At 44.5% G+C, this 22,376-nt stretch overlaps 1 protein-coding gene across 5 annotated transcripts in view; it reads left to right on the top strand.

The window, feature by feature from the left end:
- The window catches only part of DISC1 (DISC1 scaffold protein), a 370,724-nt gene that overhangs the window by 139,027 nt on the left and 209,321 nt on the right, over window positions 1-22,376 (top strand). For all 5 annotated transcript variants that reach the window (XM_011222163.3, XM_034662513.1, XM_034662514.1 and 2 more), the window contains exons 6-7: window positions 2,235-2,470; window positions 21,401-21,455. In XM_011222163.3, the coding sequence (XP_011220465.2) occupies window positions 2,235-2,470; window positions 21,401-21,455 (291 nt within the window). The remainder of the gene's footprint in view (window positions 1-2,234; window positions 2,471-21,400; window positions 21,456-22,376) is intronic.

The raw sequence follows: 22,376 nt of genomic DNA, 5'->3' as shown, positions 1-22,376 counted from the left end.
GGTTTGGAACAATATTTAGCAGTTAAAGGTCTGCATAATTCCTGTTGATGTCATAACATACAGAAAATAATTTTAGCCTGGGATACTTAGTGTATGAGGGGAATGTTCTTGGCAGAGCTCTGGGGGAAAGTGAATATTCATTTATTCAGCAGGTATTTGAATGCCTCCTATGTGCCAAATACTATTTGAAATGCTTAGGATTTCTGTGAAGTTGATGTTCTAGTACGGGTGGGCATGGGGAGATAGATAAGAAATGGCAAACAAAATTAATACCAAAATTATCTCCTTACTATGTTGTAGGGTGGTAGGAGCTATAAGGCATAGGCTAAGATCAACATGGTGCGGTGAGATTGAAGCAGAGGGAACAGCCATGTGAAGGCATCCAGCAGGTCAGGGTAGGGGAGAGTAGTAGAGGAGAAGGTCAGGGAGCAAAGAGGTCTTGGAGGGCCTTGCACATCTTAGTGAGCACTCAGGCTCCTAGGTGTTAAGCAGTGCAATGACATAATCTGACCATGTTTTAAAGACTCACTTGGACTTATGTGTTAAGAATAGGGTGTAGGGCTACTGTGGAAAAGCACGGTGGGTCTTCACAGCATTAAAAATAGAATTACCATGCAATCAAGCAATTCCACTTCTGGGTATATGCCCAAAGAAATTAAAGTCAGGGCTGCATAGAGATGTTCAAAACAGTATTATTCACAAGAGCCAAAAGGTAGAGGCAACCCAAGTGGCCATCTCTAGATGAATGGATAAACCAAATGTGGTCCTTCCACACAACGGAGTATTATACAAATTTAAGAAGGAAGGAAATTCTGACACATGGTGCAACTTGGATGAAACTTGAAGACATCATGCTGAGTGAAATATGCCAGTCACAGAAGGGCAAATACTATGATTCCATTTACATGAGGTTCCTAGAGATTCCTAGAGACAGAAAGTGGAATGGCATTTGTCAGGGGTTGAGGGGAGGAGGGGTAATGAGGAGCTGGAGTTTAATGGGGACAGAGATTTGGTTTATAAGATGAAAAGGTTTTGGACGGATGGTGGTGATGGTTGCACAGCAGTGTGGATGTGCTTAATGCCATGCAACCGGCCTTACAAATGGCTAAGATGGTGAATTTATGGTACATGTATTTGCCACAGTTAGAAAGAAAGAAAGAAAGAAAGAAAGAAAGAAAGAAAGAAAGAAAGAAAGAAAGAAAGAAAGAGGGTATGGGCAGAGGTGGAGGTGGGGAGGTTTGTTGGGAAACAGTGCCAATGAAATTGTAATGTTAGACCGATGGGAGACATCTTATCTTCTTCTTGGAGTGTCTCAGGGGTGGATCTTCGACACCTCCTTAGTCACTACCCCCCATCCCCTACTGGAAGTGAGGTCAGAAGGTAGAAGTTGTAGGTGATCTGCACCTTGGGTTTGAGAGACCGCAGCTAAGAGATGGGGAGACACCCAGGATTAGAGCTCTGCTCTTATCAGCCAGAAACCAATGCATGGGTCGCAGGAGTGTGGTGATTGAAAGAGTCTCATTTTAAATTCAGAATGCTACAGGCAGTGAGGTGATTATCTGCTCCCACACCGCGCACGCAATGGGCGTTCAATAACCTGCTGCTTGTTTTATTCTTTGACCTCAAGATTGGATGATACACTATAGATTCTTTGGATTTTGGTTTGCTGTATGAGTGGAAATAGGATTTATTTAATATTGTTATGAACTTGAGACCGCACAACACTATCTGCAGCGTCCCACTGCTCTTTCAATCTTGTAGACTTAGGAAACTGTGATTTTTCATCCTTCTCTACACACTACATTTTCACGTTTGGGGACAGACCAACTGAGGATTGTTCGCTTTTCTCTTTCGGCCTGTGACCTGTGTTACCTGCTTAGCTCATACCTCAAGCCCATGATGTTTGCTGCTCTATAATCTAGCTCTTCTGCCTGAAATGAAGTAAGTCATTTATATATTTGCTTGGTTCTTCCAAGTCTAATTCCTGGCTCACCCCCCTTAGTTATTTAATACTTAGGGGGGGGGAATGCTTTTCCTTATGCCAACTGATCAGAACTATAAAGCTGGCGTGATTTTTCCAGGTCAGCAAACCTCCAAAAATCAATCTGCCTCAGAAGGGAACTTCACGGCTCTCATACCTATGGCTGACTCTCATTCGAAGGGCTCATTATCAGCAGAGTAGTTTGCTATGAGTAGGGTTAATTTATAAAACCTGGTTTCTCCATTCTCTGCAGAAAGAAATCGAAGCTCTGCAAGCAAGAATGTCTGTGCTGGAAGCAAAAGATCAGCAGCTGAGAAGGGAGATAGACGAGCATGAGCAACTCCTCCCCTGGCAGGGCTGTGACCTGACCGCGCTGGTGGGCGGGCTGTCCCTTGGCGAGCTGCAGGAAGTCAGCAAGGCCTTGTGTGACACCCTGGCCTTAGCCAACCAGATGCCGCTCTGTGCAGAACCACCTGAAACCATAAGGAGGTATTGATTTCCTAACTGATTTGGGATCGCTCACCTCTTTGACCAGTTTAGGGGACTGATGTTATCTGCTATCCCTCATCCACAAATATTTTCCAAGCAGGGCTCTAGTTTTCAATGGAAGCACTATCATTATTTTGAGCAGGAAAATTCTTCCTTATGTGGGGCATTCCTGAATATTGGGAGATATTTTACATCCTGGCCACCCAGCCTACCCAATGCCAGCACTCCTCTCCATTCTACTATGTACCCCCCCCTCAATTTCCAGATACCCCCAGGGGCACCTTCTCTCCCTTTGAGATCCATTGCAGCTCCATGGGTTAGAGATTCTGATGCCAGCCGTTGCTGAGGACGAGCATCTGGAGACAGGTGAACTATCCCTCTCGCTGATGGAGGGGGTGAGCCATTAAAGAGGGGGGTACTCAGTCAGTGACGGTGTTTCCATCAGGAAGAAAGAATGATTATTAGTAATAGCTAGCATTTATTGAATCCTTACTCTTTCCCAGGCACTGTGTGAAGCTTTATGTGTTGCTTCTCTTATTATATTTATCTTATAGATGAGGTAAAGGAAGTTCAAGAAGGTTCGTAATTTGCCCACAGTCCCAATAAGCGGTAAAATTGATACTTAAACACCTGTTTGTTACTTCTCAGCCTAGTTTCTTATCTACTTACTATGGAGTGAGAATCTTCCCTATGTTCTGTATTGTGGAATATCCACAAGACACACTTCTATGTCTTGCTCTTCAGGAGATCATGGTCTTACTTTGGTGAAAGGCAGAAGTCACAGGTACACGTGTTAGCTAAGAAGCTGACTAGTGCCCGAATGAACATGCAGATGGGTAGTAAGGACTGTGGGAGGGATTCATGTTCTCCTGAGTTATTATGCTGAAGACAGTACTTCATAAAACTTACCACCTGTTGTGAGCTCTGCCTTCCGATTCTCTGGGGGTGAAACCTCACTCAACCACGTAACAGAAGGAAACCACTTATTATTCAGAGGAGGGGATGATGATTATAGGGCTGTTATGTGGGTCAACTGGTAATACATATAAAGCTCTCATAACCGTGCGTGGATGGTAGTAAGCACTTTACTCTGCTTACTGCTTGTCATTTTTATCATGGGATTCCAGTCTCCTGAAGGCCTTCAAACGGCCTGTGCCGATGTACCTTAGACTATTTAGTGAGTAATGTCCCCTCTTATCCACATAGCACATCCCATCCAGCCAAGAAAAGCAAGCCACGGATGCTAGGCTAGGGAGGAGCTTAGGACTTCCTTCCATTCCCCTCCCAGCCCTAATATTTCCCTTCAGAAATCTAACCCCATGGCTCATGCCCATGGGAAAAGGAGAAGAGATTTGGATTGTTGCCAAATTTCAGCCAGAGGAAACTGACCATTGAATATGACTTGTGCTCTCCCATGGTGCTTGCTTACACGTCCTTCTATTGCCTCTGCCTCTGAGCTCTCTCCCACTCCCGCTTCCTGTGCTCTCCCTGGAAGTCATTCTATAGCTGTATGTGCACACACACACACACAGAGGTGGAGGTACGTATGCTACGTATCATATACTTTGTCATGTCATTATACATATGCACATATGCATTGTATTTTATATATGTATTATGTATAATATATAAGATGAAACATACATGTGAATTTATTATCATGTTTACAAATACATATATTTACATTTGAGGCTTAAAATGATCCTTTTTCGTCCTACCATCCAGATGTGTCCTACTTATTTTTCCTTTTGCTTTTCACCGCACAGAGGTTCGTTACATGCCTCTCCTCTCTCGCACAAGGTGATGCCTCTTTGAGGGAAAAAGCTAGGGCATGCTTAACTTAGAATCCACTGCAGTATTTAACAAAGCCTCTGGGTTTTGAGTCGAATTCCTGGGCAGTCTCCCTGCAGGTGTGCCCTGTACTCTACAGAGACGCCAGGTTGTGGAATGAGCGCTTTCTCACACACCAGCTCGGGGCCTTCAGAGCAGCCAGGGGCGGCAGGCGGGCTGGTCTCCTTGTTCTCATTTTACAGATGAGGAAACAAAGGCTCTGGGGGTTTTTCTGGTGAAGCAGCCACAAAGAGACCTTCTCGTATACATCCACAGCTGCCTTTGGGCCTGAACTACTAAAAGGTAGTTTCTTTCCAGAGTTCTGAGGAAGTTGTTTCTCTTTGTCTAAAACAAGGATCTCCACGGTGTGGTAGGCTGATAGAGCAGGGCCCTTGAACTTGCATCCTATCATTTCTAGTCTGTGATTCTGCCTATGCGCTCAGCCTGGGATGTTTCTCATGAGCAGAACACTGCCAGCACTGAGCGGAATTTTGTGTTGCTGGGGGGGTGACCACGCCGGGACATCTCCTAATGTGGGTGACCTTGCAACAGGTGACCTTTGGCATCTCCTTTATTTGCTTAGTGGTGCAGGCAGGCACCTCCCTGCCTCAGGGCAGTTCGGGGTGTGTAGGTACAGGTTTTGACAGGTCAGCCTCCTGTCTGCCACACTAGGGAGGTGAGGCGTCATGCTGTTCCTGACCATAAATATTAACTGGAAAAAATCATTATTATTGTGTGGGCTTTCCATTTAAGAAGGAAGACACACCTTTTCCAAGCTGATGGGCTGCAGCATGGACTCCCAGAAATAGAGCGTTCGAAAGAAGCCAGTGCCGAGTCCTATGGCTCGATAGATCAGAGATTGCTTGCTCTAGTGTTTTTAACTAATTGTACATGATCTTGTTAACTTAGTTTTTCCTGTGAGATACTGGTTTTCTTTTAGAAGATGTTGACTTGGGGGCATATCTTGTAGGTGCCCCAGCCAGAAGACTGGATCTTATATGCATTAAGAGTTTGCTTTGTTGACAAACGTCTTTGTTGTTCACAAGAGTAGTTTCTTCTTAGGCCGGATGGAGAGATCCTGACAAATCATGAAATAGGCAAATCTTGAAGTCTTTTGAAGAGAGGCTGTAGAGACTGGTATTGTTACAAATAAGTGGAGAAACAGACCACTCAACATCAAAATTACTATTATCATCACCCATAAAGATTCTTCATACAGACCAGCTATAAACTCAGGGTGCTGTCTGGGGAGAAGCTGTTTTTGATTTACTCAGCTTGGTAATGCACAAGTTCAAAGGGAAGGATATGCTTCTTTCCCTGGATAAACCACACAGCTTGAAAAGAAACTTCCTAATTGCACTTGGCATTTCTGAGCAGATCGCTGGTGGACGCTCTGTGCTTACACGGCGCCATCGTTTCTGACCGTAGCTCGTTGGGAATCATCTGGTGGGTGTTAGAGAGGGACTGGAGGTAGGAGGTTGTGCACTGGGGATGAGAGAGCCCATGGCTTTTTATTTGGAGTTTATAATAGAAACCAAAGCAGCAGTTTGAATTTTCTGATGTCTGTGTTTTGGATCAATTATCTTCACAGGATGGAATGAAGAGCTGCCTGCTCAGAGATCGCATAGCTGCCTCTTGATAGAGCCAACAGAAATGGTTTTCTTTCGAAGACCAAGGGACCATTTTTAAGCCGCTGGGGAATCAGGAACTTGACAGTGTGGAAGCTGACAGGGCAGGGATGTAGAAAGGACAGGGGCCACTGGAAAGATATGTTCATTTGAATTTCCTTTATCCCTGGGGGATTCCAACCCTTCAGCCTTAAAACAAACTCCCTGTTTCCTCTCCTAAATTCTCCTTTAATGGGAGAGGTCTAGATGGATGGCTTTTATCCAGTGAGCTTGATTCTCCTTCCATGTTAACTCATCCTTCTTATTCCATCCCATGCTGACTCCACTCGGATAATCGGTAATGGGATTGGGTGTGAGGGGTGGGGAGAAGGATGGGACACAGAGAGGAAGGATGTGACAGGTTCTGGGGTTTTCCTTTGCTACATCCCTGCATGTGGGGTGTGAGTTTCCATCTACTCACTTGGCATAAATTGAAGAGGGTGGTGACTTGCAGCTCGTCTCTCTCCGGGGGCGATTAGCTCAGCTCCTACGGCCTCTGTTGGTCTGTGTGCCTCACCCACCAGGGGAGCGCTGGGCTGTGACCCCGTCCAGCAGCATGTGGCCAACTGTGAAGTGAGATAGGAATAATCCCAGTCATAACAATAGAGATGAAGGCTACGACTACGACACTTCCTAACATTCTTTAGATGCCTGTGACTGGCTTGTATTAGCCTGTGGTTGAGCTCTTCATTCCTCAGCCCCTGGAATCTTTCATGCTTCATGTAAAATGTGCTCTGGCAGCTCATGGATGAATTGTTTCTTGTTGTGCATTTGGAAGAAATGTGTCACATTGCTTTACAAACCATTGGCACAAACTGTGAAACTGGCTCCACCCCTGGTTACAGGGAGGCTGGCTGGAGCGTGGTGGGTGCATCCGGGGCCTCGGTCAGCATGACTTAGCAGCACGGGGCAGCAGGCGGCCAGCCAGCCAGGGATGCTCCCTCCTCCCTACTGCGTACCACTTGGGGCTCCCCAGGGAGGGCGATGGACTTTTACAGAGCTTAGGCATGCCTCTCACAGGTGTCTTCAGCCCCCAGTGAGCAGCCCAGGCCTATATCAGGGCTCCTTTCAAGACAGAGTGAAATAATGAAATTCAGCAGTTCACAATTGGCTGGAACAAAACCAATAGTCCCACTTTCCCCTCAGATCCATATCTTGTGAGAGTGAGGAGGCATAGTGAGCACAGCAGGGCTTGGATTGGGAAATAGCCTCCACGTCCGGGAGGAGCATGCGGGATCCTCAGAGCGTGTGTGGAGAGGCAGCTGTGTGGTCTTGCGAGCCAGGGTGATTGCACAAGGTGGCCCAAAGCGGGGTGACACAGAGACTTCAGGACACCCCTCTGGTCTCCCAGCCTCTCTCCATTTGTGTGATTATGTTCTTTAGTCTCTCCTTCTGGCCTTTGTTTTTCTTCCTTCTCTGCCTTTGTCTTTGACCGGGTAGGTCTGCCAGGAGCAGTGGCTTTATGGGACTAATCCATCAGAAATCACCTGGCGGTGTGGCTCTGTGGCTGCTGGAACCACTGTCCAGGGGATTCTGACTTTTCTTTCTTTGTTGTAAAGCATACGCCTTGCCTTTCCCAGGAATCGTAGAGGCAGACAGTATTTGCCCAGACAGTCCATGGGTTGAGACGGTGACATAGGAGCAAAGCAAGACTGATGTGTCCTTGTCGTCGTGTTAGGCAGTGCTCCTTGTTAGGCGTGTCCCCGGTGTTTGGGAACGCTCTGCAGGTGTGCCTCCCAAATGTCACATTTATTGTGGCTTTCTTTCTTACTGAGATTTGTGTTAACAATCCTGTATTAATTTTAACATTGCTATTGTTTACAAAATGCTAATTTTTGCTCACCACAAACCTGTAAGGTATTCTGGACAGTATATTGTTTTTATGCCCATTTTGCAGATGAGGCTGCTTGGTCCCAAGTCACACAGCAGCAGTGTTCTGATGTCTGTGGCCAATCTTTGATATGGGCGTGGGTGAGGGGAGAGAGATGGTTAATGCTGACAGCCCAGGAGAGACCAGGGCTTCGAACCCAGTGTCCAGGCAGGCAATGGAAAGAAGTCCAACTAATCTGGGCGTGGGTCTGTGGGTCCAAGCAGAAGAGAATGGGTGTCATTCCAGGCCAGTGATGGTTGTCTCTGTGCCCCACAGATCATCTGGGGTCACCTGAGAGGAATCAGAGCAAACAGGTCTCTACACACAGGAAGCCAGATGCTTCGGGTCAGAGAGGTCTGCTGGCAGCTCCGAACAAAGGATTTAGGAGGAAGGGGGCATGGCAAGGAAGCCAGGCCTCATGCTACAGGAACCGGAAGTCTGGTTTAGAAAATGAAGGTTTGGGGCGCCTGGGTGGCACAGCGGTTGGGCGTCTGCCTTCGGCTCAAGGCGTGATCCCGGCGTTGTGGGATCGAGCCCCACATCAGGCTCCTCCGCTATGAGCCTGCTTCTTCCTCTCCCACTCCCCCTGCTTGTGTTCCCTCTCTCTCTGGCTGTCTCTATCTCTGTCAAATAAATAAATAAAATCTTTAAAAAAAAAAGAAAATGAAGGTTTGAACCAGATGATGTTGAAGGTTCCTTCCAGATCTAGAACACTTTGCACTTTCAGATTTTGTGAAATCAGTTAAAATACACTGCTGGGAAGCACAGTCATTCTGTTCCTGATAGCCCCCAGATGAGTTCCCCATCCAGGTTCCCTGGGCAGACCGTGACCATCCTTGGGGCATGGTGCTCAAGTTCTGTCTTTTCTCGGAGAGACAGTGCTGATGACTAGCATGTCCCTGAACGCCAGCCAGAACTGAAGCCCGCACGGTGACTACAGTAGAGTTGGGAGCGCAGCTTACTACTGTGTCCTCCTGTTTCCTTTGGAAGATTGTCATTATAGGCAATGAGAAAAGTATACCAACCACAACTTGGAAGAGAAGGAGAAGAGTTGGAAGAGTAGGAAGGGATTTGAAACTACCACCCCTCTGGGTGGGTACAGTTGCCACTCACCCCGAGAAGACAGGCTTCTGTGTTTGTTGAGTGTATTTGAGAAGTTCAGGGGCGGAATCTCCTCTTCCTTCCGGATTTTTTTTAAAAAATGTCATTTTGTACTGGATTGAGTTACCCTGATTTTCTACAAATGCTCTGTGCTCTGTTTCCTTCAAGGAGTTTCCAGTGTGGGCCTATGATTATTTAGGTAGGTTCTTCTTGGGAGGCTTGTAATTTGTAGACTGATCCATTCCTCTTTTATAATTTAGGGATCAGATGAACTGTCTTCAGCGAGAGCCCCAGGGATTCTTCAAGATGGGAGATAATCATCTTAAACTGATTGCAGCCAGTTCTCCTAATATTGCAATTGCGAGTGATCTCTCAGCATACATGAATATGGGCTATTTTAAAAGTTTTTCCTCGGGTCAATTTCAATTTTTTATTTTCCATAATTATCACCTTGAGAACTGTTCTGTACCTAATTTCTTCATCATTTGGGTGTCTTCTACAGTCTTCTATTCCTTTTCACCAAATTCTCTTATTCCTGATGGATCCCGAGAATATTTCCGTTTGTAGGTTGTATGTTACTATTCCCTGCTCCAACTCTTTGATGTTAATTTAAAACCACTAGACTATTCTTCAGACCTTGAGGCAGAGGTTGAAAGCTCTTCCACTAAAAGGTAATTCAGTTCTGCTCAGACAGAACCTTTTCAAGTTCTCTGCAGAGAATACCCTTAGGCTGGAAATGCCAGCTCATTGCTCAGTGGGAATTTAGTTAAGAGCACTTCTGTCCCAGACTGGTAAGAGGTGATTATTAATCCATCCTGTGCTGATTCCTAGGCTGTTGGGATGACCCGAAACAGAACCTTTAGGTTTCTGTAGATGCTGGCGGGGGGCCCTGTGCCTTATGGGGACATTTTTCTTAAGATGTTCATCCTGGCTGCCATATCATTACTACTTTATACATCCTTTTGGGCAAATTTCTTCAGCTTCCTCTTTGAGTTGTATTGATGTTGGTGTTTGATTTTTTATTCAGTTACTTGTGTAGGCAACTAGATTTTTTCCTGCTGTTCATTCATGTTGTTCAGCTTGGTTCTATTTTTGCAGTCTTTATCCACTAAAATGTGTAAATCTTTAGTTTACTCGCTGAAACATTTTAGGAAATGAAATATATAATGTTCTCCAGTTTCTGGAATCCAACTGAACTGTTGCTTTGTCAGCAGATTTTGAAAGAGCCTGAGAGTAATGTAAGGTTTAAACTGTTTGTGCAGGGTTTAGCTGTGCGCATGCTTGCTTTTAGCCAGACAACAAATAATTAAAGATGATTCAAAAAGCATCATAAACCCAAAGCAGAAGTATAACCTTTTGGGCAAATTCATGGTTATGAAAAGTACGCACATTTATATAATTAGGAAAACAACATACATTTAAAAATATTAGTATTAAGAGGAAATGCAAGCAGTTCAGGGTAGTTCTTTAAAAAATTCTGGGGCAACGGGACATTACTTATTATTAAATAGAATTAGAGGACAGGGATTGACATGGAAATCTGAAGTTGCCTTTGGATCACTTAACAGAGTAAACCCAGAGGCAGCTTCACTTCCCCCTGGATCAAGTTGTAGTGTTTTAAGGGTTAGACTCACAGGAGTTTGATGGAGGAAAGCTCTATAACCCAGAACTGAAATCTTTTTGAATGTTTAAATACATTTGGGTAATGATAATAGTTGAAAATGTGGAGCCCACTTGGTTACCAGTCTTCAAAAAAGAAGAGGCCAGTAATTTATTTCCTCATTGTATGGGAATAGGTGTCACTGAATAACTTGAGAGGAAGGGGTAGAGAGCAGAGTATTATGATCTGAACGTAAGGCTGTTGATATTTTTGACACTTTCATTTCCTCTTCATCAGACAGTTTAAAATCCTTTACAGACAAATGCCTACAAGTCAAAATGCTTCTGGCATATGAATTACAGTTACAGTTTGGAGTAAGATGGTTTGAGAAGCACTGAAAGATCTGCTTGAATTAACACATGGAGTATTTGGGCAAGCCAAATACCAAGTAAATCAGTTGAAAATAAAGCTGTGATTTTTAATGGAACTGGCCTCAGAGGCAAGCTGTGACTCCATGATGTCAGGCAGTCTCCCAGTGGGGGTGGGAACTGGCAAGAGCCGGTGGGGCGATGGTGTGTGTGTGCACGTGCGTGTGCATGCACGTGCGCTCTATCTTATCCATATCAGCAAATTTGGAAGACTGCAAATCCAGTACATTCAGTACTAGCACTCGTTTCTCTGCTCCACATTTCCACATCAGCACCCTACCACAGGAAGTCTTTCCTATGAAGCTGGAAATCCTCATGTGCTCTCACTCGTTCTCTTTCTGCTATTCCCTTTGGGAGTACTTACACAAGCTACAGAGATGTATTTTATTTAGAAGAATTTATAGTCTTACAAAGTGTGACGTCTCCATCTCAGTCTGCTGGTCTAGTTGGAGGAGTGGAACTTTACCACCGAAACTCTGGAGTAGCAGAGTGCACAGGCTCCCTGAAATTCAGAGAAAGACTCAGTAAGGAGACAAGTCACTAATATGATCCATCGGTATCCAGAGAATGAATCAAAGGGCTGAAAGTCTGAGTATTTCTCTGGCCTATTTTTCTATATTTTTTTCATTTAATCTCTTTTGCTTGGGGCTGAGAGGGAAACATCACCTATATTTACCCCAGTTAAAAACCCATGTGCATGATGTCTGTCAGATTACTCAAAACTACTTTCTTACTCTGATATAGTCATGGTTATTTGTATGAATGCTTTATTAAAAACTTTTCTATACTTCATTCTGCCCAAGATCCCCAGGATGAATATGAGTGTCTGTCACATGAGCAGACTCTGCATCATGCTCCTGTCCCAGCACCGAGCAGGACACATATTATGTGCTGTGCCAGCATGGGGTGCCAGAGCTCCAGGCTCTTGGTGCATACCTCTCCCACTGCACTATGCAGTCTTCCCCAAGAGTAAATGTCTCAGGTAACCAACTCAGTAGCTTTTACAGCCATACAGAATGGGTTGGTCCTGATGAGTATATGTGCCCTGTCATGCCTTCTTGAGATTGGCTGAAGTCTGGAGGAATTATTGGCATTTTGTTGTCTGTGCCCCATGCATGTCCCATTGGTGACATGTGACATTATCAGCTGTGAGGCAAGAAGGTTCCAAAGAAGGAAAAAGGCCAAGCAGATAAAATCCTGCATTTCCTAGAGCCGTTTTTGCTGTCATTTTCTTAACTACTTGCCCCTGACAGAAGGTTAGAAGACAAAGCAGTAATTGGCAAGGTTGTTAATGTCAATGGATTCCTGTATTTTTTTTTTAATTCAAGACCCAAGTAATACCTGTGCCAATGGCTGTCGTTTTGCCCTTTATGTCATTTCTTGCTTCAGTAACAATCTCTCATTCTTCAACTTATTTTTACTGAACAAGACACAGGATGAAACTACAAATGGGGAGAGAGACAGAGGGGCCGGGAGAAGACTGTTTGGAGATGAAATTGATATTCCTCCTCCTTTCCCAGAGCTTTTTGCTAAAATGGAACGTCAGCATCAGGCCACGTATACACAGGCAGGAGATGGACAGGCAGCTGCCAACAGAGAGCAGACTTTCTGCCCAACTCTGTTCTGAGGGCTGAAAAATTGTGCCTTGCTTAGAAAAATGACAGACGTCTGGTCTCTGTTTTTGCCTCTGTCACCAACATCATCTGGCACTTTATATAACCTATGTGTCTTTTAGCCTCTCTAGCTCTCTGCAGATAAAATAATATAGGTAAGAGAATCTTGAATGGCAGAATAGTAAAAGAACTTTGGGTGGTAGGATTGAAAGTTTCTTAGACATAACTTGGCTCAACTGCCTCACTTTGCGGATAAGGAAATAGAGCTCCAGAAAAAAGTGACTTGTTCAGAGTCTTACAGAGAGTTAGTGGGGTGGTGGAATTCTCAGAGTCATTAATATTCTTGTATTCAGCAAAGGTCAGATGAGAGTAGGGACGCAGTTTGTTCTTCAAAGGCTCGTCTTTGCAACAGGTGTGTGGCTGGCATCCTGGGTGTGGTCTAATGTGCCGGGCCAAGGCTGGTGCCAAGGGTGGTGGTGGTAGAAGGAAGCATAAAGAATGAAGGAAGACCACATAAAATGAGACATGAACACAAAGGAGTCACTTCAGGCCCACCTAACATCTGTAGCCCAGAGGAAGAGGACCAATGGAATGCCTGCCTGACCTTGTCTCTTCACCCTGGCATCTGTCCTTCCTGCCTTGGGATTCTAATGGGCTTTACACATGAATGCCTGGCCTGCATGTCCAAGAAATATCCACACCTTCAAGGTAGCCACTGTTTGACCAGTGCTTGGGCCTGTAGGTATGTCCACTGCAGTGTTCCACCCTCGAGAGGAATACCTAGAGAAGAGTCCTGGCAGGAAGCAGTCTCATGGCTCTTTGGGAAGGCACTTCTGGTCTTGGCTGCCTGGCCCAGATCTGGATGGGCATGTACCTTTGGCCTTGTGGATGCTTCACTCCAAGAGTATGGAGGATCAGGGCAGGGCCCTCTGATGCCTGGATCTATGAGAACTATTGGAAGTATTACTAAGAGAGGGTACAGATTCAAGTTGCTTATAAGGCTTTTGAGTTATGCTTCCATAAGTCTGGAGAAATAGGGACTGACTAATGGTTGGTTGCTATTTGACTGGGGTGTAGACTTCTTTAAACAAATAGATATCTAATACAGTGATAGGTTATTGATGAAGATTAGCAAGATATTCTAAGCACTATCACTCTGAATTTTACAGAGTGACCCTCTGGCCTTGGCAGCTTGGAGGCAGAGAGGACTCATTTGCACTGGCTGGAGCCTGGCTCCAGGCTGGGACCTCTGGGTCCAGTCCTGGTCCTTACTTCTGACCTTCTAGCTCTCCACACGTCTCCCTTCCTGTGCCAGTGTTTGCTAGGGCTGCCATAACAAAGTGCCGCAGGTGGGTGGCTTAAACACAGACATGTAGCGTGTTTGGTTTGTGTCCAAGATCAAGGCACAGGCAGGGCTGGTCCTTCTGAAGACCTTGAGGGAAGAATCTGTTCCAAGTGTCCCTCCTTGGCTTATAGGTGACATTCTTCTCCCTGTGTCTCTTCTAGCATTCTTCCTTCTATGTGTGTTTCTGAATCCAAGTTTCTCCTTTTTATAAGGACAACAGTTATACTGGAGTAGGGCCCACCCCAGTAAGTTCTTCCTAACTAACTATGTTTGCAATGATCCTATTTGCAAATAAGGTCACGTTCTGAGATGCGGGGTGTGGATTGTTTAAGACTCTAAGATATGAATTTTCGGGGAATACAATTCAGCCTACACACAGTCTATGAAGAGAAACCATCCAAAAGAGATAATTCAAAGAGAGCCAGAGTGCTAAGATACGGGATTTAGGAAGAGGAGTGGAGAGCTTACTGAGTAGACTTTAGGTTTTTAACTTCTTCTTTTTCATATAAAGCTCCACCTACAGCAAGATGGTCAAGAGCAGTCACGGCCTTTAATCTTCACTGATGCTGGGACAGTAGTGGGAAGTGGGGACAAAGATGTAGCCTCTCACCATCCTATGGTTTGAGTGTATCTCTGATAGAGGTGTGGGTGTTTCCACCATGCTTCACCTGCAGCAGTCCCTCTTATCCACGGGCATATGTTCCAAGACTTCCAATGGATGCCTGAGACCACAGGCAGTACTGAGCCCTACCTATACCATGGTTTTTCCTGTACAAACATACTTATAATAAATATTAAGTCATAAATTAGGCAAAGTAACAGCTTAACAACAATAAGTAATAATGAAATAGAACAATTATAACAATGTATTATGATAAAAGTTGCGTGAATGTGGTCTCTCTCTCAAAAAATCTTATGGTACTGTACTCACCCTTCTTGCCATGATGTGAGATGATAAATGCCCACATGATGAGATGAAGTGAGGGGAATGACATAGGCATGTTACATAGCGTTAGGCTTCTATTGACCTTCTGATGATAGCTTGGAACATCATCTGCTTCCAGACTGGTTGACTGTGGGTAACTGAAAACATGGAAAGTGAACCATAAATAAGGCAGGGACTAATGTATTCCTTAGAAAGAAGACAAGAAGGTGAGCAGCACTCACTAAGCAAATATTAATCAAGTACCCACTATGTGCCAGGAACTTCTTCATGAAAGATCATCGCCCTTGACAGCTCTCTGTCTAAGGGGAGGAGGCAGAAAGCAACAATAAATATAATAAGCAAGTAGATCGCATAGTAGGTTAGTAGGTAGTGAATGCTGTGGGGGAAGAATAGGAGAGGATGTGAATTTGCAGTTTTAAATGGAGTAGTCAGGCTGAGCTCCCTGAGATGGTAAGATTAAAGCAAGGACTTGAAAGGGCTGGCCTGGCCTGTGTCTTGGGGGCAGGGGGACCATCTAGGCTCAGAGGGGCATGCGACCCCCAAGGCAGATTGGAGGTGCTGTCAGGAGGCTTCTATGGCAGCACAGAGCTGGTGAAGGAGGGCCTTGTGGGAGAGGCGGTCAGAGACGTGTGCCCTGCTGGTCCTTGGCTTTCCCTGGGTGTCCTGGAGCTGAATCTGAGCCAAGCAGTGGAGATGGCAAAGCAGGGAATCAGCCCACAGGCCTTTGTAGAATTTCAGAGGGCAGTGTCTGTGGCCAGAGTGGTAGCAGCAGAGGTAGTTCTTTGGTTGGCCTGTTCTCCCTTAGAACTGTTTCTCAACCTGAGTATCAAACCCAAACTACCTGGCTGATAGTGTCCTGCATATGTCTCCTTCTGGCCCTTGACTAGTCTTGGCTTGTGCTATTTAGATTCGTTACCGTGATTGACTTCCATCCCATCTTCCTTCCTCATTAATGCTGAAAAGCAATCTGTCCCTCCCCAAGCTGAATTTTTTATTACTGATATTTTTGACAACAGTGGTAGCATTCTTGTGATACTACAGGAGTGTTTAAAAGAGCCCCTTTACATTCCTAATCTGAAGCTTGGGCATTTGTGAGCTCCTATACTGACCCAGTGGTCCCATCATCATATTTTTTTTTTAAATCAAAGACATTCTTCTGTAAACTTTTCTTTTCTTTTTTTTTAAAGATTTAATTAATCAATTAATTAATTAATTTATAGAGCGTGGGCAGGAGGAGGGCAAAGGGAGAGGGAGGGAATCTCAAGCAGACTCTGTGCTGAACATGGAGCCTGACACGTGGCTTGATCTCAAGGCCCTGAGATCATGACCTGAGCCGAAATCAAGAGTTGGATGCTTAACTGACTGAGCCACCCAGGCCACCCCCTTATGTAAACTTTTCTTACAGCCATCCCTCAAATCCTTAGCTCCCATGCTACCAGTAGGACCCTTTGCATTCTGCACATGTCTGTTGTAGCCTCTCGGTCTGCCACTTGGGTGGGCTGCAAATGGAACCGTCTGTCAGTCTGAAGAAAACAAAAGAGCTGTCATGTTGTCTGTTGTTCGCCTGCTGCTACAGAGAAATGACTTTTTGTTGCTGGACCCTGGAGTACCAGTATGTAGGATCTTAATAACACATATGATTAATTGCGTGTTAATTTCAGTTGAAAATTGAAACCGCCACCCCCCCCTGCCCCCCGTGGGTTAGTTTGCTTGGGTGGCATAACAAGGTACCACAGACTGGGCAGCTTCAATAACAGAAATCTACTGTCTCTGAGTTCTGGAAGCTGGAAGTCTAACAGCAAGGTGTCGACAGCTTTCATTTCTCCTGAGGCCCCTCTCCTTGTCTTATTGATGGCTGTCTTCTCCCTGTGTCCCCACATGGTCTTCCCTCTGTGTGTGTGTGTGTCTGTATCCAAATTTTCCCTTTCCATAAGGACACCAGGCATGTTGGATTAAGGTCTACCCTCATGTCCTCGCTTTAACCTGATTGCCTCTGGAAAGACCCTGTCTCCAAAGAAGGTCCTATGATGAGGACAACAACATAATGAATTGGAGGGAGAGGGACACAATCAAGTCAGAAGTACCCCTTTGCCCTCGAGTTCTTCTGCCACCACCAGCTCCAGGCCCATCTACCCTTGATATGCTTTCTCTGCTGCACATTCTTGTCAACAGTCTTGATTTTTCTAAGGCTTCGTTTGTTGAAGGTGAATTTTGGTCATATGATTTAAACACCAGTTTGTGAGTAAAGAATAAAGTGCATTTGCAAATAATGATAGCGATTGTCTTATAAATTTAACATAATTCTAAACTAAGATTCTAGAAGTCAGGCTGGACAGTGAAAGCATGTTTTGAGTAAGTACTCAGCTTCTAGGAGAGGCAGTACCAGTTAGTGGTTAGGAGAACAGACAGCCGGACTGCCTGGGTCATCATTTACCCACTTACCAGTGGGTTAACCCTGGGACAGTTACTTAAATCTCTCATTGACTGACTTTTCGTGTGTGAAAATGTAGATATTACAATACCTACTTCACAGAGTTGTGAGAACTTAAAATGCTCATGTATGTAAGGGATATAGATGAGGGCCTGATACACAGGAAGTGCTCAATAAATGTTTGACACTACTATTGCCAGGATGGCTGCTTTGCACAAAGATACTCAGTTTGAATAATTTAGGTCTGAAGTGTTAAAACATTATTTGTGGAGACGGTGTACGTGCTTCCAGCATCGGTGTATTTGATCTGAGAAGACAGTTCTCATTTGTCATTAATAATACACAAGCTTAAAAGAAACATGGAGATTAGTTTTAATCATTGAAGTGCGTGTAACTCTTTTTTTTTTAATCAACATTTAAGTTACCTAATTTGGTGGTTTTCAATTTGAATTCCTGCTCCTAGAATCCTAGTTCAGGGGCCACAGGGTGATGGTGGGGCACTAAGCGTGTGGGGTCAGTGTGACATCATTTGTACCCCACACCAAACACCCACCCTCAATCAGAACGGATCTCCTTGTTATGGATTTTATATATAGATTGCAGCTCTATGTAAAATTTGTCTGGAAGACTTCTGCTCCTAAAAATAGCTTGAAAACCACTAGCCTGGTATGTAGATTATTCATATCCTTCTGCCCCCCGTTGCTTTCATTCTGTGTATACCCCAGGGATGCAACTAACGTTAATATTAGCCTGAGTAAAACATAATTAGGAAGGTAAATCTACTGCAAGAAGTAATACAGCATAAATTAAATAAATTAAATATAAATCAAATCAAATATGAAACAATGCATTCAATTATCTGCATCGTTGCTTCCCTGCTCTAACATGGATATTTGAGAGGAGACTCATTTTCTTTCTGGGATACAGCCAGAGCCAAACCAAGACCAATGAATTGTGTCAACCCCTGGAAGTCTGGTTCTTGACCTATTGCGCGTGAGTTAAAGGCACTGCTATTTGGTCAGCTGAATTTTCGGGGTCAGTAAGTGGACCCACCACCTATCTATCTTCATTGTTAATGCATGAACTAGTCTTTGTGTGTGGCTGGGAACACCTACTTATAAAATAATATTCAGTGCTCATCATATAGCATTAATTTTGTGCAGAACTGTTTCCTGAAAAGTCATTAGTTGCATGGACTCCCATCAGCCTGGCAAGGGAAAGTGCATTTCTGCCCATGGGAAGTTTGAAGTGTGGACAGTAGACATTAGCAGCGTGAAGCAAGTGCTGCTTCTGAAATCAGTGGCAGAATGGGTACAAGTGCATCTTTGACACCCTCTGCCATTCTCTCCCCAGCATCTCGAGTGGCTGGGTCTGTGCCCTACTCTCCATGTTAGCATGGCATTCAAACTTACCTGCCTTTGAAAGATCCAGACTCTATCCGGCTGGCTGGAATTCTCCAGGCAGGGCTCCACATGTGCGTTCCCACCGTTCCCACCGAGCACACTGATATTTGTCCTATCGTGACTCCTGAATTCAGAACGTTCTCCTGCCATGTGCCCTGCTCTTTGTCAGCTGTCATCTGACTTCAGCTCAATAGGGTGCCCCACCTCTGTTGATTGTGGGTCTCAAGTGGGGATGACTTGTTTAGAATGGAACTGCCCCAGCTCCAGGGCATTTGCAATGAACTTGGTTGTACTCAGAAGTCACAGGTTGGTGGAGGTGATGACATTCAAAACCAGTTCTTACAGCTGATGAACAGCAGCAGTGGGCAAATTGGCCACCTCCCTCGGATACTTTGCAACCCCTGCCAGAGAAAATTTTCCTGACACCCCTCCCTACACAGACCCCAGAAAACCTGACCTTCCCTGCGTTGGCAGCTCCCCATTTTGCTAAGTGACCCTTTCTCTTCTAGTACCTATACCTATACCTTTCCCCCCCCCACATTTTTTCTTTTGGGCTATTGTGTGGCAGCAGTGAGCTGTTGAGGGCAAGAACCAGGTCTTTATGCTCTGAGTTCATAACTTACTAGGTGCCCAGGAGATATTGAAAGAATTAATGAGTTTGTGAATGAATGCATGAATGAATGAATGAATGAACAGACCCAGAGCATATGTTTTCACTGTTTTTCAGCATCAACGTAATGAAAGAATCCTGGCCTTCCTTTCCTTTCTGACTTCTGTCCCTCTGTTCTTGCCCTTGGGCCTCCCAGCTGGGTTTCTGCTGAAGGTGCCTGCCTACCTCCTCCAACTCCCATAGTTCTGCCCAATTAATTTTCCAGAAAAACTCTATTTCTTTCCTATTGCTCTCCTGCTCAAAACTGGAATAATTTCCCATTGCCTGTGGGATAAAGCTCAGATCTCCTCAGTCCAGCATTCAGTATTGACTATAGTTTGCCCTTGATATTCCTTTTTGATATTCCTATTTTGATTGTAAATATTCTAAACACATTGAAAAATACATACTCATTTACCCACCACTGAGATTAAACAAATATTAGCGTTTCCCCCACTTGCTTTCCTAAATAAACAAGCACCTATTACAGGTGTGGACAGATTTTCTCTTCTGTCCTTCACCTCTCCCCCACCCCCATCAGAAAAAATCCTTCCCCTTCTTGTCCATCACAGTTCACCTCTGCAAACCATATGGTCCAGTTGGACTCATCTTTTCTCTGGAGTTTCCTTCTTCCTTCTTTTCTCTTGAGGCCCAGTTCACTTTCCGCCTCTTCTAGGAAGCTCTCCCACTAGTCCCATGGTTTTCTAAATTGCTACCCAACTTACTGTCTTCACTATGCCCTTGGAGACAGTATCTGCCTGTGATAGGGTTTTTTTTTAAATTTTATTTATTTATTTTAGAGACAGAGAGAGAAGGGGGGGCATGAACAGGGGAGGAGCAGAGGGAGAGGGAGGGGGAAGAATCTCAAACAGACTCTGCACTCAGTGTGGAGCCTGATGTGGGGCTCGATCCCATGACCCTGAAATCATAACCTGAGCCGAAAGCAAGAATTGGATGCTTAACTGACTGACTGGGCCACCCAGGCATCCCTGCCTGTGATAGTTTTTATGTAGCAGTTTGATCCTCACACTGGGTTCCTATTCCTGATAGTAATTTTTTTTAGTAATTTTTTTAATAATTTTTTTTATCTTACTTTATAGTGTAGTTGATNGGGCCACCCAGGCATCCCTGCCTGTGATAGTTTTTATGTAGCAGTTTGATCCTCACACTGGGTTCCTATTCCCGATAGTAATTTTTTTTAGTAATTTTTTTAATAATTTTTTTTATCTTACTTTATAGTGTAGTTGATTGTGTGTACTTCCTCTCTTTTAGGTAACAACTTTGAGAATAAGATCTGATTCTTAGTTTCATCCATCTGTCCATCCATCCATCCATCCATCCATCCATCCATCCATCCTGTAGGTCTTGACTGAATGCCTACTTATAAGCTGCTGGAATTGCTGAAGCACTGGGGATACAGGAGTGAACCCAACTGATGGTTGCTGTAATGGTGGAACTTATATTCCAGTGGGGCAGACAGAAATTACCGGAATAAATGAATGTGTCAGGGTGAATAGTGCTAAGGAGAAAAAGGAAGAAGGGATAAGGCTAGAGAGAGTGAGGATATTCTATACTTTAAATATAGGTATTTCCTATATGTTCCACCTCACTGCTAAACCCAGAAGGTGCCTGGTGCACATTTGTTGGATTACACAGTGTACCTGGATAGATAATATTTGATAACTGCCCGTGAAATGCTACCCTATGTAGACCATCCTTCTTGCAAGGTATAGGAATGTAAATTTTCATCCTTTGCTGCCAGGACATCTGGGTTGTTCCTTTACCCTATCTATGTGCTATGGAGATGTTCACTATGGAAAGAACAGATTTAAGTACTAGCCTAAGTAGAGCATAATTAGGGAGGGGAAATCTGCTTCCTAGCAACATGTTAATTCCACAGTCAAATGGAACCAATTTGACATCATCTTTCCCACTGTTCTTCAGTCTTTGGGCTGATGGAAAGTTCACCCTTTCACAGAGTTCCTCTATGTGGTGGTATGGAACTATTATTCCAAGAAGACCAATGTCCTCTTTCTAATTCTTCTAGCCTCCAGGAACGGATAAAATCCCTCAACTTGTCACTTAAGGAAATCACTGCTAAGGTAAGTACCTTTATATGCCTATTTTCTAAAGTCTCTGAAGTTTTCTTTTGACTCAATGTCATGTCTAGCTCACATGAAATTTCAGTCTAGCTCATGGATCTGAAAGAAGTGTAGACTCTACAGAGCCATTCAACAGGCCAGGTGATGAGCCCAAAGAGCCGGGAATGGGGGCTGCTCTCGTGGTAGATGTCCTGGCTTGTGGTCCCCCAGGGATTGACTGGTTTGGCCTTTGCTTCACAGGAGCTGTCAGTGTTAGCGAATGGGAAATGAGTGCTTTTGGGTACCATCAAATGCCTTTGCATGAAAAGGCTTTTGGGATGGGAGTCACCTGAAAAATTAATTGCTTTTCTTCCAGGAGGATAGTGTTCAGGGATCCTCACAAACAGGTTTTGGAAAAGGCATAGCAGGTGTTTGTTTTTGAAACTTTTAAAACTGACTTCAGAATAATTTTTCCTATCTTCTCTGCCATTTATACTTCATACCAGGACCTCAGTTTGTACAGAGATAGTGCACTCCTGCATTATTCCCTGGGAACACATAGCCAATTCAATTAAATAGTCAATGTCATGGTTGGTTAGGATAACCACAGTTTACAAAACAAAATCCTTCCCCGCAGAGACGGTTATATGTGACCGAGTTATTGACAAACTGAGAAGGAGGATCAATTACTCTGTGAATTACTAAATGTGTGGCAGAGAACTGGGATGAATCATTAATTATTTGCGTTAGGTCTCGGAGCCAGGGCTGGTTATAAGATGGTCAGAATGTACAAAAGAACAGGTTTCTGAGCAGAGGGCAAAGCAGACGAGAGTCCACTTGGCCTGGAAGGAATGTTTTCTTGCCCTCCCCCAGCGCCCAGGAGAGAGATCAGGAAGACCTGCCAAGGTGCTTACACGTCACACAGCTGGGCTGAGATTGGGG

The sequence above is a fragment of the Ailuropoda melanoleuca genome, chromosome 6 (genome assembly GCF_002007445.2).
Source record: "Ailuropoda melanoleuca isolate Jingjing chromosome 6, ASM200744v2, whole genome shotgun sequence".
Taxonomy (NCBI): Eukaryota; Metazoa; Chordata; class Mammalia; order Carnivora; family Ursidae; genus Ailuropoda; species Ailuropoda melanoleuca.
This window is presented reverse-complemented; position numbering and strand designations above follow the sequence as displayed.